This window comes from Notothenia rossii (genome assembly GCF_949606895.1).
Source record: "Notothenia rossii genome assembly, chromosome: 5".
NCBI classification, from domain to species: Eukaryota; Metazoa; Chordata; class Actinopteri; order Perciformes; family Nototheniidae; genus Notothenia; species Notothenia rossii.
Genome location: NC_136903.1, coordinates 74,717,147 through 74,729,303, shown reverse-complemented (window position 1 = coordinate 74,729,303; position 12,157 = coordinate 74,717,147). Strand labels below are relative to the sequence as shown.

The following is a 12,157-nucleotide window of genomic DNA, read 5'->3' as shown; positions in this document are numbered from 1 at the left end:
ACTCCGGCTCACTGCAGGAACGATATGATTAATGTTAGTGGTTGATTATCATAAAAACATTTTCCTTTTTTTTCCAATACTATTGTAAGTAAAATATGGTGCAAGTTATTATCGGGCTTTAATTTGAAACAGTAGAGTCCTGTTTACGAACTACAATGAGGTCAGTGTAAGAAGGTTAATAAGGTGGTTTACGGGAAATTCTGCATTTTTAACTGGCCTGAAAATAAACTGCCTACATTTCTAATAAAATCTAATCCCATCTGAGCACTGTAAGTGGACCACTTGATTAATATACGTGAATTATTTAAACAGCATTGTTATAGGAATGATGTTGTCCCAAGCTTTTTGATCCATAAGGTTAATCTATTTCATATTTTTAGGAAAATAAAACTGCAGAAAGTAGACTCTGTGGCACACACAAATCTTTAATACTTGAAAATACGTGAAAATAATTCACAAATGACGACTTATTATATATCAATCAACGACAATTAGAAAGCTAACGTTATGCTTAAAAGGAACTACGTCGCAGTTTTGCATGACTTTAACGTCACCACTGCAGAGTAGATGAGTTCAATGTCCCTGAAAAGCTCTGTAGTCCCAAGTCAAAGCTTCAAAATTCACAATTGGGGTTTTTAGTGGTGTAATTTTGTAGAACAAAACATTAAAATGCTATACATGTATAAAGAGATTATTTCCAGCATCTCACTAAAACCTCATTCAGGAAAACCTTTTGCTTTGAGATGTTGGAACCAGAAGAGCAGAAATTATGAACTTATTTTCAGGTTTTAGGACTCTAAACGCTCTCTAAGGTAAGGTCCACTGACATTGTAACATAACCAACCACCAAAACCCTGACAGAACAACAACCACCAGTTTTATTAAGGATTCAGAGGTTATCTCTGCTTTATTTTGTATTTTATTGCCTATAATTATCCATTATCTACATTGACCACATTCTTTATTTCTTCTCAGGGATTGGCTATGCTACCCAGGTTGTGATTGCATATGCGGCCGTGTCATACATTGTCATCCAGGCGTGGGCTTTCTTCTACCTCTTCTCCTCCTTCAGCGTTGAGGTCCCGTGGGCAAGCTGCAGGAACTTCTGGAACACAGGTAGACCTGCAGAGAGAAATTGTTACGACTGGAGCACACAAAAACTGATAGGACCCAAATGCACGACTCCAGACAAAAGATGATTTAAAAAAAAAAGGTTTTTACTTGCGGTGATAAGCAAGGCAATACATTCACAAGGTTCTGGCACTGGGCACAGGGAGCACACATAATCTATACACAAACAATGGACTCTACAGGTGCAAACAATAAGGGTGTGGCAGGTAGTCAGGTCAGTGAGCATGGTGACAAGGTAGGAGTCAAACTACCTGAAAAGAGAAAGGAAATGACAAAGTAAAACAGGAAATGGCGGACAACAAAAAGGGTTAGCAGACGCGGACTTGACAATATAAACTAAACGGAGAAATAATATTAACAAATCTGCCGAGACACAACCTAACCCCCCCCTCTACGGCCGACTCCGGACGGCCCAGAGTCCTGTGGATTAAGCCTAAAAAAGTCCTTTATAAGCTTCTGATCCACAACAAAGCTTGTGGGAACCCACGACCGATGTTCTGGACCGTATCCTTTCCAGTCTACAAGGAACTGTCGGCCGCGTCCTCTCTTCCTGACTGCTAGCAGTTTCTTGACGTCGTAGATCAGACCACCGTCTAACATCCGGGGGGGAGGAGGGGGCTTGGATGGAGGAACCAAACGACTCTCCCGAACCGGTTTGACTTTGGCAACATGAAAGGTAGGATGGACTCTCAAGGACCTGGGCAGGCGCAGGCGAACAGCCACCGGCTTAATAACTTTAGTTATAGGAAACGGACCCACAAACCTCGGAGCCAGCTTCCTGGAGGCCACACATAGGGGTAGATCTCTTGTAGATAGCCAAACCTTCTGCACGGGTCTGTAGGCAGGTGCCGGACGACGATGTCGATCTGCTGCCTTCTTCATGCGAGCAGCACTCTTCAGGAGAATCTTGCGAGCTCCTGCCCAGACTCTGCGACACCGCCTCACCAGGGCATGTACTGATGGTACAGTCACTTCCTTCTCTACTTCTGGAAAAAGAGGAGGTTGGTAACCATAAGCGCAGTTGTGGGCATACTCCACCCATATCAGCTGCTTGCTCCAAGTTGTGGGTTTCTGGGACACCAGACACCTTAAACACGTCTCCAGTTCCTGGTTGATCCTCTCTGATTGACCATTAGCCTGTGGGTGGTAACAAGATGTGAGGCTGGGAGTGGCTCCTATCAAGCTGCAGAACTCCTTCCAAAACTGGGAAACGAACTGTGGCCCACGGTCTGACACCACATCTCGAGAAAATCCATGCAGCCTGAAAACATGAGATAAGAGCGCTTCTGCTGTCTCTTTAGCAGAGGGCGATTTGGGCATGGGGTTAAAGTGAGTCATTTTGGTAAATCTGTCAACAACAGTGCAGATGGTGGTGTTACCTGCAGAGGGCGGCATACCAGTGACAAAATCCAGCGAGATGTCAGACCATGGGCGGCTTGGAATGGACAAAGGTTGCAGTAGACCCATAGGAGACTGGGTAGAGGTCTTATTCCGAGCACAGGTAGTGCAGGCTGCCACATACTCAGTAACCTCCTTCTCCATTTTAGGCCACCAAAACCTTTGCTTTATTATGTACATAGTTCTTTTGATACCTGGATGACATGTTAGTACAGATGTGTGAGCCCAGTGAATCACGTCAGAGCAGACAGATGGTGGGACAAAGAGACGGTTAGGGGGACCACCGTTGGGTACAGTTTTTCCTTCTAAAGCTCGATTTACCTTAGCCTCAATTGGCCATGTCACCCCTCCTATCATCTGAGTGGGCGGTAAAATGGATTCGGTCTCCTTGGAAAGAGCCTCTGGGTCAAAAAGCCTGGATAACGCGTCTGGTTTGGTGTTCTGTGAACCAGGACGGTAGGAGAGAGTGAAGTTAAACCTATTGAAAAATAAGGTCCATCGTGCCTGTCTGGAGTTTAACCTCTTAGCCTTGCGTATGTACTCCAAATTGTTGTGGTCTGTCCACACAATAAATGGCTGTTTTGCCCCTTCTAGCCAGTGCCTCCACTCATCCAGTGCTACTTTCACGGCTAATAACTCTCTATTGCCTACATCAAAGTTTCTTTCAGCAGCAGTCAACTTACGTGAAAGGTAGGCACATGGATAGAGCTTAATGTCTTTCTCTGCCCTCTGTGAGAGGACCGCCCTGATGCCCTCGTTGGAGGCATCCACCTCCACCGTGAACTGCCGTTGAGGATCCGGGATGGTAAGTATTCGAGCTGTTGTGAACACTTTTTTTAACTTCTGGAAAGCTTGGTCTGCCTGTGGGGTCCACACAAACTGAACAGAAGGAGAGGTGAGTACATGCATAGGTGCGGCAATAGCACTAAAATTCCTAACAAACTTCCTGTAGAAGTTTGCAAATCCAAGGAACTGTTGGACTTTTTTCCTGGAAGAGGGTGTGGGCCAATCAGCCACAGCACTTACTTTAGCAGGATCCATCATTATCTGGTCAGAACCCAGGATGAAACCCAGAAATGAAGTGGAACTGACGTGGAACTCATATCTTTCAGCCTTTACATAAAGTTGATTGTCCAACAACTTCCTTAAAACTTGGCGAACATGCGGAACGTGTGAATCTTCATCACAGGAAAAAATCAAAATATCATCAAGATAGACAAAAACAAAACACGAATGAGAACAATCGCTTCCCCACCCCAAAACTTTACCGGTCCGCCAATCAATGTGAGGGTTATGTTTACACAACCAGGGATAGCCCAGAATGACTGCATGTTGTGCAGACTCAAACAGATGGAAAGTCATGTGCTCTGTGTGTTCATGATCAATAGCTATTTTAAGAGGCATGGTTCTATGAGTCTGTGTCAGGGCTCTGGCAGCTTTGTCACTGACACTGATTTCTTTTATAGTCTCAGTGAATAGTTGTAGTGATTTACACACCGGAGACTTCCGTGCCCACTCCGCCGTAGCCCAGGCTTCCGCTCTTCCCTTGAGGTGGAACACAATGAACGCTACCTTGGCTGGATCGCTGGGGAAAGCACCAGGCTGGCAGGTAAAATGCAGGTCACACTGCGTTAGGAAAGAGCTGCAATTACCAGACTCGCCTGAAAACTTCACAGGAGGAGCAAGACGAATCATGGAAGTTGGCATGGGAAAATCAGCTGCAGTCTCTGGGGTTGGGGCAGCCACGACGGGAGGAGTGGCGGGCACACTATCCAAACGTGCGAGTACATTATGGACCCGTTCAGCCAGGTGATTGATTTGCATCGTAACCGCGCCACGAAACTCACTCTGGCTGTTAGTCAGGGTCATCACTCCCTGGTTTAAGGCCTTCATGTCCTCCTCCTGTTGCTGCAGGCGTTGAGTCTGAGAGAAGAGCGCTGCTCTCAGGGTTTGAGAGTTGGCTGAGTCCATTTGTTGGCCCGATCGTAATGTTATGACTGGAGCACGCAAAAACTGATAGGATCCAAATGCACGACTCCAGACAAAAGATGATTTAAAAAAAAGGTTTTTACTTGCGGTGATAAGCAAGGTAATACATTGACAAGGTTCAAAAACGATCTGGCACTGGGCACAGGGAACACACAGAATATATACACAAATAAGGGACTAATAAGGTAATCAGGTCAGTGAGCCTAGTGACCAGGTAGGAGTCGAACTACATGAAAAGAGAAAGGAAATGACAAAGTAAAACAGGAAATGGCAGACAACAAAAAGGGTTAGCAGACGCGGACTTGACAATATAAACCAAACAGAGAAATAATATTAACAAATCTGCCGAGACACAACAGAAATGAGCCGCGTGCATGACATGTGTGTCTTTGTATACCTATTTCTTTACCTTGTATCTTCATTTAACAGCATTGATTTAAAAAAGTCCACAAGCTTGATGTGAAATGCATACAGAGATGTTGGTAATTTCTTGAAAACTGCTTGCATTATTGATCAGCTGAGGGTCAATCACTGCTCAAATGTCTAATATATGTTTACTTTGTATGTTGTGTACTTTGCTTTCAAATATTTATCTACGCTTTTACATTTTTTCCTGTTTTTATCTCAGAGACCTGTGCCGAATTTGGTAAAACAAACACGTCATCCAATTGGACAGCAAACGCAACAACGCCTGCAACAGAATTCTGGGAGTAAGTTTAATTTACAACTGTCTTTAACTAACTAATATCCCTTTTTATTGGAGTCACAAAAACCAGAGGTGCATTGGCACCCTGCTGTTTCTGTGTCTTTCTTTGTTGTTCCTCTTTTTGTAAAGAGAGTCTATAGCAGGTCACATGTTACAAACATTGGTCACTTGTTGTTATCCTCATATTTTTAGAAACGTCCATCCAACGTAGGCAAGCTGCAACATGAAAATGACCCAAATTATTGTAATCTCAATTTTTTTTTAGAATGAAGCATGCGTAGGTGCTATCTAAATATTGTAAGAGTATCAAACAGGCCCAATCTAATGAGAAAATGCAAACATCCCCAAAGTGGTTATGTAACAACTTCACAAAATCTAGAAAGTGCCACTGCTGTGCTCATTGCCTGGCTGTAATGAGCTTCTCAGTAGGGGGCTTAAAGAGACAGGCACTAAAACTAAGCCTTTCAGACAGTGGGTGAATACAGGTATGTTCAGACACATAGCATGAGAAAAATATATATATGTAAACATGCACCAAAAATACAAGTGCGAACCTTAAAATGAGCATACTGTGCACATTTTATAAATTAAGTGTCGCGGTTAGTCAAAATATCAACAAATATTTTACTGTAAATCAAACACAGGAGTGTGCATAAGAAGTGTATGCCCTCAGAATGAGATTTCAAAACGGTGGTGCCTAACTTTTCATATATCTATTTAGATTGTATCCTGTACGTCAATTGATGACTTGTTACAAGAAAAACTACATTCCCATCAGTCACTTCTGTAATTTCTGTTCATTTCTACTTGAAACATTTTGAGCGTCAAAATGTGGTTTGCGTATAAGTGTCTTGGCATTAAAGTATGTTTACATTGTGTAAGCTGAAAGTACAGCATCACAGCGAGGCTGGCATGGCTTTAGTCTTGCTTCATGTTTCAAGAACAAACTTTTCTTTCACTGTGTCAGCTTCTTTTAAGTTAAGACAGGCGCGACATTGGGTTTTTTGGCTGTCATGTTGAATTTAAATTTCAAGAAACAATATTTTAATTATTTTTATACAAAGTTTCAAGTTTCCAAGCTATAATATATTCTCTTTAGTGTGTCATTTGCAACCTATAACCAGACTTTTTTTTCCACAAAGAATTTGGCTGTTTCATACAAATGAATTTGGCAGCAGACACAGAAACAGGGTGTGAAGAATTGTTTTTGCAAAGTCATGGACAACCTTTCTAAATAGATAAGATGTAGGACATTCAATGCACTATGAATGTTGTTCAGGCGATAAAAAAGGCGCCATTTTGACTTACTATAAAACAATTTCTCCAGAGTTGATACATTTTTTAATTAATGTCAAAGCATACATCAAAGGGAGAACAATGTTTTGCTATACGTTTTTCACGTTTTCCCAGAAATAAATCCATGATTAATGAGGTCGAGTGATGCTGTTTGAAACTCTGTTTGACACTCTACACTTGCTGGCCAGCTTCAGAGCCAATAAAACCCTTTTCCGTCTTTCTTTCATGTCACATGTTGAGCTGAAAATTAAAGAATGTAAAAATGTATTCACACCCCAGCCAGATTTAAAAATGTGACACAAAATCAAACAAATCATTTATTCATTTGTACAGGGTTAATATATTATGTCTGCAAGGCATCACTTAGGTGAAGTTGCATCACTGTTGTTTTAAGTGTTTCCAGAAACATCTCTACTTATTTCCATTTCCCCATGACTAAATACATTTGCTTGTTTTCATATGAATGTTTTTGCAATATAGTTACAACACTGTTTGATCAGTCAAATGTATAGACTTCATTATCTTACGTAACATTATTATTTGCCTTGAAAAAGGTTCTCCACAACTGTTTTTCCTGGGCCCTGTTTCATTAACATTATGTGTTTCTTTTCAGGAGACGAGTGCTGGGAATATCTAGTGGGATTGAGGAGATTGGCAGCCTGAGATGGGATCTGGCCTTGTGTCTCTTACTGGCGTGGACCCTGTGCTACTTCTGTGTTTGGAAAGGAGTGAGATCTACTGGGAAGGTGAAGAAAACCCTTTCTTTAGAAGATGATGTTGGATTTTGTGTGTGTTTATTAGATTTGAGTGAGAATTCTGTTGAAACCTTTGGGATCACATTCCGTCTGTTGCAGCTTTTACACATTTATGGGTTATATGTTTAAAATAATGATACAAGAAAAATAATCCATACAACGTATCAAAACACCCTCATTTGGTGATGATAATGGTGGATAAACACATTGGAAATTCAAAATCGAAGAGTATGGGACCTGCTCAGCATTTTTAAAGATATAACAGGGGTAATAGTATACTTAAGCAGAACCTGAATTCATATATATTTATTTTTCCCTAATTTCTCAGCAGTTTATTTGTTTTTAAAAGGGAATTTGATTGACTAAAATGTCAAACATGACTTAAAAGAACAACAGAAGAAGAAAGTTGTGTTAGGGGCCTTGAAACAATTACAACATATTATCACAGCTGCCACAGCAGGTCACCAGAGCAAGGCAAAACTTTGACAGAAATACCGAAGCAGGGTTCAGGTCTGACTGCGGTCTCATTTCACTTTGGGGACAGAGAATGCCCCCCCCCCACTACTGAAATGTGTAAGCTGTTATGCTCAAATATGCCAATACAATGACACATATGTTGTCAAACCTCATTTATATCTTTTGGCTTTATATTTGTAGGTTGTCCTAGTGTCAAATGTAAAGTTCCCCTCCATTTAAACAAGTTGTTATGTGTATTTCCATTTAAACAACATGTACCTACTAGTAGCAAGGTTTGTCACTACAGACGGTTTGTTTTCACATTCCTCTGCCTAAGGAGGAGCGCATACCTGGGATTTGAGATTTAACGGAACATGAGGAAGCTAGTTATTCACATATACTAAATCCAATTACATCAATAACATTGTTGGCAAATACACCTGAAACTCCCAAAGACTTGTCTGTACAGAGAGTTTAGTTTGTTTAGCTTAGTAAGGTCATATCACGCGTGACTCAGGCTGGAGGATGTAAGGAAGGCTTCTCGAGAAGAGAGGGAGATACAGTATGGACGGGCTTTTAAAGTCCTCTAAAAAATGTACGTTGAAATTGAGAATATTAGATTTCAAACAGATTTTTTTCTTTAAAGTTACAGTTTGTTACTGATACAGGATATCAGGTGAAGGTATTGGTTCAAATGTGAACTGTACCAACCCTGTAGCAGAGGATACGTTTGGACAGCAAACATGGTCGCGTGTGTGGATGTAAAGCAGACCCTGGAGCTCCATTCTACACTGAACAAAAATATAAATGCAACACTTTGGTTTTTGCTCCCATTTTTCATGAGATGAACTCAAAGATCTAAAACATTTTCTATATACACAAAATAACCATTTCTCTCAAATATTGTTCACAAATCTGAAAAAATCTGTGATAGTGAGCACTTCTCCTTTGCCGAGATAATCCATCCCACCTCACAGCTGTGGCATATCAAGATGCTGATTAGACAGCATGATTATTGCACAGGTGTGCCTTAGGCTGGCCACAATAAAAGGCCACTCTGAAACGTGCAGTTTTGCTCTATTGGGGGGGTCTGGGGGGGTCCGAAAACCCTAGGGTTAAACCCTAACCCTAACCCTAACATGTCACCCATCTCCTTCGCATAGAGTTGATCAGGTTGTTGATTGTGGCCTGTGGAATGTTGGTCCACTCCTCTTCAATGGCTGTGCGAAGTTGCTGGATATTGGCAGGAACTGGAACACGCTGTCGTATACGCCGATCCAGAGCATCCCAAACATGCTCAATGAGTGACATGTTAGGGTTAGGGTTAAACTGACTGGTTTTCGGACCCCCCCAGACCCCCCCAATAAAGCAAAACTGCACGTTTCAGAGTGGCCTTTTATTGTGGCCAGCCTAAGGCACATCTGTGCAATAATCATGCTGTCTAATCAGCATCTTGATATGCCACACCTGTGAGGTGGGATGGATTATCTCGGCAAAGGAGAAGTGCTCACTATCACAGATTTTTTTCAGATTTGTGAACAATATTTGAGAGAAATGGTTATTTTGTGTATATAGAAAATGTTTTAGATCTTTGAGTTCATCTCATGAAAAATGGGAGCAAAAACAAAAGTGTTGCATTTATATTTTTGTTCAGTGTATATTACCAAAAAATCTCTCTTCATATTGTTGTGTTTCCTAACCACTTATGCTGTGTCAGCCACTAACAGTTACATTCTGACTAACAACATAAACAAATAGAGAGAACAGGTGGAAAAGGCTTCAAACTATATAACCACATTTGCTCCATGTTATCCACGAACTACCAAAAAACACTGACAGAAAGCCCCAAAATGTCACAGAAACAATCTCAACTGCGTACGGGTTACAAACAAAAAGACAAATCCTTAAAAACATTAAACACACAAAGCATACTGGTGGTGGTTTGGTGTCTTTGTTTGAAACTTAAGCTATAACAGGGAGAGGTTTCATGTGTGTCAGATTGTGTGTCCGTTGCACATTCAGGAAACAATATCCGACAAATGTATCCTAGATCTTTTACATGTTTCTTTTATGTGACTCGTGTTTGTTATGTAGCTGTCCTGTTGCATCTTTTGGATTGTTTCAAATAATCAATTGTCATTAAAAACGCTATTTAAATGATAAACCTGCCTTTGTCTCATGTTGACAGGTAGTCTACTTCACAGCCACTTTTCCGTACCTGATGCTGGTGGTTTTGTTGGCTCGTGGACTCACTTTACCAGGAGCTATTGATGGCATTTCTTTCTACCTGTATCCAGACCCCAAAAGGTTGGTGGACCCTCAAGTAAGTAATTACTTCAAGTCATGCATTAAAATTAAAGGTGGGGTGGGTAATTTTGGAGAAACCAGCTCGAGTGCGCTAGAATTGGAAAATACACAGCAGGAAAAAATCTGCCACTTCCTTGGTCGTGCTTTTTACAGTACTACGGCTTCCACAGATCTTTTGTCAAAGATATTCATTGCTATCGGGATGTTAAGAGCATTCCATGGAATATAACAAAAAGTGTATCTCGAGCCGGTTTCTCAAACTCACCTACCCCACCTTTAAGGAAAGCTCAGTGGCCTCCCACAAATACTTTAAAGTACTTCAATCTCACAGCTTGTGCTTCCATTTTTACAGGTTTGGATGGATGCAGGTGCACAAGTTCTTTTCTCTTTTGGGATTTGTCAGGGGAGTTTGACAGCTCTAGGCAGTTACAATCAGTATAACAATGATTGTTACAAGTAAGTGTTCTCTGTGTTTCTCCTGCTTTTTATTTTTTTAACGCATCCCTGAGGCCTGAGATTGTAGCAGTTATATTTACTCTTTTTTTTGTCAAATCTACTATCATGACTTAAAAACGTCTGCTAAATTGACATAACATTGACTTTAACTAAATGTATTATGTCAGCAAACTACACATAATTGTATTAGGTTAGGTAAAAGCAATAACATTAAGTTTAAATCAAAATATAAGGTTAAACTTAATACAATTCAACTAACCTAATACAATTATGTTATCATTTGTTTATATAATAGAGTTAATTAAAGTCAACGTTTCAGTTTTTTCATTAAGTGTAGTACTAGGTTAGGTGATTTGTAATGCTGGCATACCTTTGCTTTGAAGAAATATAAGGCATCTCGGTAAACCGATTACATTTCACTCCTGTCTATTAATGCATTTGAATATCTGTTATATTAACGTACAAAGACAGAATCATTTTCTTCCCAAACAATATTTATTGTCTTAGCTCGCTGTTGATTTTTAGATCATGCTCTATTGTTTTCTTCTCATTGTGACATTATGTCACAATTCCATTAGTTATAAAACAGAAAACTAAATTACCAAAGAGTCAATCATTATCTAAAATTCTAAATACTTTTTTGTTTTGTTGTTTTTCTCAGGGACACGTTTGTTCTGTGTTTGGTGAACGGCGCGTCAAGCTTTGTGGCAGGGTTTGCAATCTTTTCAGTTTTGGGCTTCATGTCCTACGAACAAGGAGTGCCAATATCTGAAGTGGCAGCTTCTGGTAAGATCCCCAATACAGCCCCTCTGTTACGGTACATGCATCACCATCTACAACGAGTTATATAGACAGGGTTGAGATCTAAGAGGTTGCTTATGAAAACATTTGGAACATATGGATGCTTTTTTCATCATTTTCCCTCACATCTGAGTTTGCTGTAATTAACAAGATGCCAAAATCAGCAGGAAATAGCGGTCCACACTCCACAAGTGGAGGCTTGAAGACAATAGTAACTGATCATATTTTATCTTCTGCGTGATTACACAATAGGAGGAATATTGTCTATGTAAAAGCATTCTTAATTTATTAATAATTCCTCTCTTTGTTCTCAATTACAGGACCTGGCTTGGCATTTATTGCTTATCCACGTGCAATGGCCATGATGCCGTTCCCTCAGCTGTGGTCTATATGTTTCTTCGTCATGGTCATCTTGTTGGGCGCAGACACACAGGTGAGATAGTTTTAAATCCTCTAATTCGTTTTATTATTAAAACAGTTGTTGGTTTCAGCTTTTTGTGTGCTCTGTGTCTCTAGTTTGTGAGTCTGGAGTGCCTGATGACCTCCGTGACAGACATGTTCCCCACCGTATTTCGAAGAGCTTACCGTCGAGAGTTGTTGCTGCTTTGTCTCTGCACCATTTGCTTCTTTCTCGGCCTCCTCCTCGTGACAGAGGTGAGAACCTGTGTCTTCACAATGAATAAAAGTGGAAAGAAATGGGCGAAATGAAACCCTCCTGGACCAGTAGCCAGTGTTGGGCAAGTTACTTTTAAAAAGTAGTAAGTTATAGTTACTGCTCTCAAAAAACGAGTTACTTTATTAGTTACTAAATTATAAAAGTAACTAGTAACACGTTACTTTACTTTAAAAATAATAACAATAC

General features: G+C 40.6%; 1 protein-coding gene across 6 annotated transcripts in view; it reads left to right on the top strand.

Moving 5' to 3' along the window:
- LOC307042033 (sodium- and chloride-dependent GABA transporter 2-like) overlaps positions 1 to 12,157 on the top strand; it is a 37,363-nt gene that overhangs the window by 11,965 nt on the left and 13,241 nt on the right. For all 6 annotated transcript variants that reach the window (XM_079685709.1, XM_079685713.1, XM_079685712.1 and 3 more), the window contains 8 exons: positions 976 to 1,116; positions 5,147 to 5,228; positions 7,134 to 7,266; positions 9,920 to 10,054; positions 10,391 to 10,494; positions 11,156 to 11,280; positions 11,616 to 11,728; positions 11,812 to 11,949. In XM_079685709.1, coding sequence (XP_079541835.1) covers positions 976 to 1,116; positions 5,147 to 5,228; positions 7,134 to 7,266; positions 9,920 to 10,054; positions 10,391 to 10,494; positions 11,156 to 11,280; positions 11,616 to 11,728; positions 11,812 to 11,949 — 971 coding nt within the window. The remainder of the gene's footprint in view (positions 1 to 975; positions 1,117 to 5,146; positions 5,229 to 7,133; positions 7,267 to 9,919; positions 10,055 to 10,390; positions 10,495 to 11,155; positions 11,281 to 11,615; positions 11,729 to 11,811; positions 11,950 to 12,157) is intronic.